The sequence below is a fragment of the Zonotrichia leucophrys genome, chromosome 3, assembly GCF_028769735.1.
Source record: "Zonotrichia leucophrys gambelii isolate GWCS_2022_RI chromosome 3, RI_Zleu_2.0, whole genome shotgun sequence".
NCBI lineage: Eukaryota > Metazoa > Chordata > Aves > Passeriformes > Passerellidae > Zonotrichia > Zonotrichia leucophrys.
The window spans coordinates 59298958-59304957 of NC_088172.1; the positions used below are offsets into that span (position 1 = coordinate 59298958).

The 6000-nt window shown below is 41.7% G+C and overlaps 1 protein-coding gene across 5 annotated transcripts in view; it reads left to right on the forward strand.

Annotated features, from left to right (window-relative positions):
- SASH1 (SAM and SH3 domain containing 1) overlaps window positions 1-4503 on the forward strand; it is a 530777-nt gene extending 526274 nt beyond the window's left edge. For all 5 annotated transcript variants that reach the window (XM_064708416.1, XM_064708417.1, XM_064708420.1 and 2 more), the window contains exon 20: window positions 272-4503. In XM_064708416.1, coding sequence (XP_064564486.1) covers window positions 272-532 — 261 coding nt within the window. In that variant the 3' untranslated portion in view covers window positions 533-4503. The remainder of the gene's footprint in view (window positions 1-271) is intronic.
- The last annotated feature ends 1497 nt before the right edge of the window (window positions 4504-6000 follow it).

The window sequence follows — 6000 nt, forward strand, 5'->3', positions numbered from 1 at the left end:
TGGTACATGAAGGTCAGCCAAGCAGCTGGATACTGCCCACTGCGTCTTATATTGCCAAAATTGTTGTCAGTGTTTCTGGCCAAGGGATCTGAGCCTTTCAGCCCACACCACTCTCATACTGACAAATGTGACATGAGAAAAGTTAGAACATCTGCTATGAAATTCTACCAGTTTGGAAGAGAAAACAAACAAACAAAAAAAAAGACTTGTTGTAAAACAAGCAGATGTGTTTAACATTAAGGGTTCTCTGTTCTTTTTTTTCACTTCCCAGATTCCAAGTGGAGGACTCACAGAAATTTGCCGTAAACCGGTATCCCCAGGACTCATCACCTCTGTGTCTGACTGGCTGATTTCCATTGGTCTGCCTATGTATTCCAGCCTGCTCACAGAAGCAGGATTCAACACACTGAGCAAAGTGCCTTCTCTGTCACAAACTTGCCTTCAAAAAGCTGGCATCACAGAGGAAAGGCACATAAGCAAGCTCCTGGCAGCAGCAAGACTCTTCAAACCTCTTGATCCAGAGGCAATTTAACATGCTCCATAGGGTGACATTGCCTGGTCGAGAATCCACTGCTTCTTCCTGCACCAGTACCACTCTAATCACTTCACATAGCTAAAGGGATCAAGGAATTGGCTCCCCAGGACAGGCAGATATCTTCTTCAAAAGATATGAAAGTATTTGGCCACTGAAGGAGAAGAGAGGCAACCACCAGGTAACATAGATGTGGTACTTCCCTCCCCCCTTATTCCCATCTAAAGTATTCCTATTTCATAAACTGCACAGGGTTGGCCTAAGAATCAGACAGGTTCACAGAATTAAGGGACCCTTGCACATTTTCCTCAAGTTTGTGATAGTGATACTGAGGTCTTTTGTACATCTAGGTTCCAGGTACCTGAAATCAGTTCTAAAGACCAGGTACAAATCAAGGTGCAAATTCCAGTAGAAGCTGTTTGGCAAATGTCTTTTGTTTATTACAGCAGTCTAGAGCTAAACACAAAGCCCTCCCCAATCATCTTTGCTGTTGCTTGGTGTAGGTCCCAGTTGCTACGAAGCCTTTAGCTAGGCTGAAATTGATGGACTGAAATTAGTTTTCAGTGTGGTCCATCTCTGTCACTTCAATGCAACTAACCCACGGAGAGTCAGAAAGCTTCTTTTTATTTGTACAGAGCTGAGATAATTTTTATAACTGCTTTCTAGCAATCAGCTTTTTATTTGCCTTAAAATAAGCTTTGAAGCAGTTACCTAGTGTTCACTTTACCTGTTTTCACATTTTCCAAGCCTTGTTTCAACCTGTCACACTTAAGTTGCATTTAAGGTGATTTCCAGCTGAAGTAGCTTCTATAAAATGCCTCATCATAACATCTCCTGTATTGTAGAGGTGCTTTTATAAATGCAGGGATATGCTAGGTTTCAGTTGTCAGGTTAACTCCTTGTTCACTACAGTTTGCATTTACTGTTGTTACTAAACTGTTCCAAGATATACTGCCTTGTATATATGTAACTGCTTTTCATTTTAATCATATTCTGTGTACTGTGTTATATTGTCAATCATTATGCGGCAGCTTTGACTTGGTATCCTGACCATATTGATTCCAAACAGTGGGTTTCTGCAAATGAAAATTCACTTGCATTGAAAAAGCAAATTGTGTCCCATAGAAATCATTAGACCCAGTAATTCCATGGCATGGACAAGAAAATTCCCAGATAGTCTTATGAATAACACTGTGATTTTTAGAACACACCACTGCATTAATATTACCTCTCGCTGGAAAAGAGCATTGTTCTGGCAAATGTGATGAACCGTTTCTCATGACACAATGATATTTTTCTGCCTCCATGTGAAATGTTCCAGTCGCACATGTGACCAATGACAGATTTTATTTTTCTATATTGGGTACATGTTTTATATACCAAATACAAATGATCATGAATAGCACATAACCAGATTTTTCTTTGGGGTCTAAATGTGGTGTGTCCTTCAGCTTCTTGTAGGGCAAATGCTCTGTGGAAGACAGAGCAAGCTTAGTCTGGCAGTTAAAGGGAGATAGAATAGAAACCTGCACACAGGCATGTGTGGTTGTTTCCAGTATCTGTTCTGACATCAATTTACTGTATAAAACCAGACAAGGCACTTCACTGTTTGGTGCTCCAATTATCCCAGTCTCATACTGGGATATCCCAGCTCATACTGAGCTAATGACTTATGATAAAATGCTGTCAGATTGATGAATGAAAGATTGTGGTTACTCCATGATTCTTTACTATATCTGGCCCTTCACAGTCATGTTTTAAGTGGATGCATTTTACTACAGATGATAACTAATTTGCCTTCTGGTAGAATTGATAGCTGTTAGGTTTACTTCCCACATTTCATACTTCATCAGTGTCTACTCATGCCATCATATGAAGGCAACTAAGTCACTGATGCAACCTGAAGTTGTTCTCAAGCAAAGCTCTAATATTCTTCTTGGTGTCTGATAAGCAGCATGTTCTCATATGACAGAATCAGGAGAGACAGAGCAGACACATGTTTTGACAGCTGGTGAAAATCTGTGCAGCCTTGCCTCAAGTCCCATGTGCAGTTTTGGGCACAAGAGTATAAAAATTACATTACGCTATTGGGGAGCATCCAAAGGAGAGCCACAAGGACGGTGAAGGGTCTGGAGGGGAAGCTTTGTGAGAAGCAGCTGAGTCTGTTCAGCCTGGAGGAAACTGAGGGGATACCTCGTTGCACATCCTCATGAGAGGAAGCAGAGGGGCAGGTACTGATCTCTTCACTCTGGTGACCAGGGACAGGACCCAAGGGAATGGCCTGAAGCTGCATCAGGGGAGGTTTAGGTTGGCTGTCAGGAAAAGGTACTTTATCCAGAGGACGGTTGGGCACTGGAACAGGCTCCCCAGGGAAGTGGTCACTGCTCCAAGCCTGTCTGAGTTCAAAAGATGTTTGGACAATGCTCTCAGGTACATGGTGTGACTCTTGGGGATGGTGCTGTGCAGGACCAGAAGTTGGACTTGATGGGTTCCCTTTTGTAGCTCAGTATATTTTATGATTCTAAAAGATAAAAGAATTTTTTTAAATTGATTTTTTAATAATTTTTTTCTCTTGTTCTTCTCTGAGTCTTACATGGTGACTATCAGTAAGCAGGAGATGGAAAGAGTATTGAGACTTCCTGGGATTGCTAGCAGAGACCAGAACAGAGTAGAAGTTAGTGGACAGCAGTTATATTACAGCGAGGGAAAAGTCCATGCTGACTATAGCAATAAAAAAAGGAAACAAATTTCCTTGTGTTGCAGGGAAGACAAGTCATATAATAAAGCTCTCCCATATTAATCACTCCCCCCTCTCTTAATAACAGAAGGAGAATTATGGGAATAAGCTGAAACTGTTTGCCAAACTCTCTTTGTAAATCCATTCTTTTTTAATGATTATGTGACCCAAGGAAACCAAATCACACCCATCAGGACTGGAGTGAGTAGTTTGAGATTTATGAGTTTTAATATTTGTTTTGTTTTCTTTTATAGACTGTGCTTTGTAGTCTTACTTGAATTACAATTTTAGTTTATATTCTAATCAAAAAAAAGCCTTAAGCTTCTCAGTGTTTGAGCTTCCCTGCTGTGGTTTCAGTGACCTGTGGCATTCCCCAAGCAGCTGAGGTGGTGCATTGTGAGAGCCATAACCTCTTGCATCTTCTTGCAACCTTCAGTGCTCTAAGCAAAAGTTCACTCATTAACTCTTGGAAAGCACAGAAGAAACCTGCTGCTGGAATCTTAATCTGCTCTACTCAGGCTCACCATGTTAAGTATCTATCCATTGTATATTAGTAACCCAAACAGCTATTTAACAATAGAAGCAGCAAGCCCAAAATATTACCAAATGCCATCATAATCATACGCTTTGATCAATAACCTGCTGTTGCTACCCAGGTGGCAATTCCCAGTGCTCTTCTATGAGCCTGGCTGTGGATGCAGACTGGGAGCACGATCAGAAGCATTAAACATTGCATTATGCAAACAGGCCATCATGTCTAAGAGCAGCAATAGTGGTCGATTCACCAAGTCACAGCTGTGCAGTTGTACTGTATTATTTTTAGAATAAATAATACTTTCAGTCCAAGATACTTTTAGCATTAATTGACACCCTTTGGGGAATCAAAACTGTTAAGCAAGTTATGTAACAACTAACAAAGTTGCACTTTCTGTATATGAAATCAATATTTAAATAACTTATTTTTCTCCATTTGCTGTTCTTAAATGATGTAAGTAGCTGTAATATACCAGTACTCAATACGTCCTGCAGTTTGCTTCAACCCAAGAAAGCTGTGTATTGTAAAGAAAAAAAAAACAAAAACAAAATATGAATGTGTAAAGATTATTGTGCTGTTTCATTTAGCAAAAAAAATGGTTGACAAAAGGATTTTCCTGTGTATCAAAACTTGTCTATAATTATATGTCATACTGTTCATAGATAAAAAGTAAATAAATTTCCATGGTCTCTCTCTTTTTTTTTGTTTTGGTTTTTCTTTTTTTTCTTTTTTTTTTTTTTTTTTATTTTTGCTAACAGATCCTCTATTTAATGCTTATGCAGTGATGTCCAGTGATGTAATTTTTTTTCTTATTTCTTTGGCCCTCAACCTGTAGCATACCAAGCCTCTAGTTCCTCTCCTTGTTAACCACTCTCAACACATTTACAGGAGGAGGAAAAGGTTTTAAAAATTTAAAATATTAAAAGCCCAGGTAATTCAGGACTAGAAGCAGCTGTTAAATTATATGATGTGAATTAGCACAGTCCAAACTTTGTCTGTTATATCCTGTGAATGTCCAGCTGCTGGGCTCAGTGAGATATGTATGAGAAGCCTCCCAGGTCTCCCTTTGAGAGCTTTACCACTTTGCAGTGGAATAATTAATAACTGGTGAACCCAGAGGAAGGGCCCATGAATACAATGCTGTGGAACTGTAGTTACAGCTCTTGCCTGCAAGAAATTATTTCAAACCTGGTTTGCAAATGCAGCTCTGCTTTGTTTGGCTGGTGAGGTGCTGGAACTCCTGAGCAACCAGGTAATAGCTCCAGTCTGGAATACGATGCCAGTGCCCAGGGTTGGGGGCAGAGGAGCCTTGGGACATAACTCTTGGCATTTCCTTCCAGCTCACTTGAGTAACTCCTTGCTGACTATTTTCCATTTGTTAAATTTGCTGTGTAATTAATGGATATGCCTAGCTGCCTAACAGCGTGCGGCCAGCTCCTCATGGCAACGGCTTGAAGTTAATCCTTTGTGGATTTAGCCCCAAGGAACGAGGGGAACTGTGTCTGCGCGAGTTGCCGTTAACCGGAAGCTGAACTCAGGAAAGACACAAAGCGGAAAACAGAACAATCTTTTGGGCTGGATCCAGACAGCTGAATCCTCGTCCCCCCCGGGGAGCACTCCCCGCGGAGCTGCGGGACGTGGCGAGCGGCCGGCGGCCAAGAGGAGGAGTGAGGGCATCGCGCGGCCCTGAGGGCGCTCGGGCGGCGGAGGGCGCCGCGCCGCCGGGACCCGCTGTTTCCAAGGGTCTCTCAAGTAACAAAACAGAAATAAAAACAAAACAAACGCTGCACAACATGAAAAGCCATGACGCTTGCCATTTCTGCAGCTGGAGGGAGTATTGCTTCCCTGCCAAGATTGCTGTGGTCCAGGATTGCGTTGGGAGAAGCTGAAACACAAAGCCCCCATCTATTGCTCTCAGCGTTTTGCTGCTGTGTTTGATCCAAATGTGTGCTAACCACAGTAGCTGCTGCCAAAACCAAACACCGCCACCCCCCAACACATACATACCGATCCTGATTCTAAAAGTTCACTTTCCACATGTGTTTGCACCAGAAAATGAGATGTGGGAGAAACGTGCTAAAAATTCTTGCTGCTAATACTTAGAAAAAGAAACCTTATGCCTGAGCAGAGGGTTCATGTGTAAGCCCCCAGAGACTTAAAAGCTATGAATGTAATGTCACATGTACCACCAGAGCT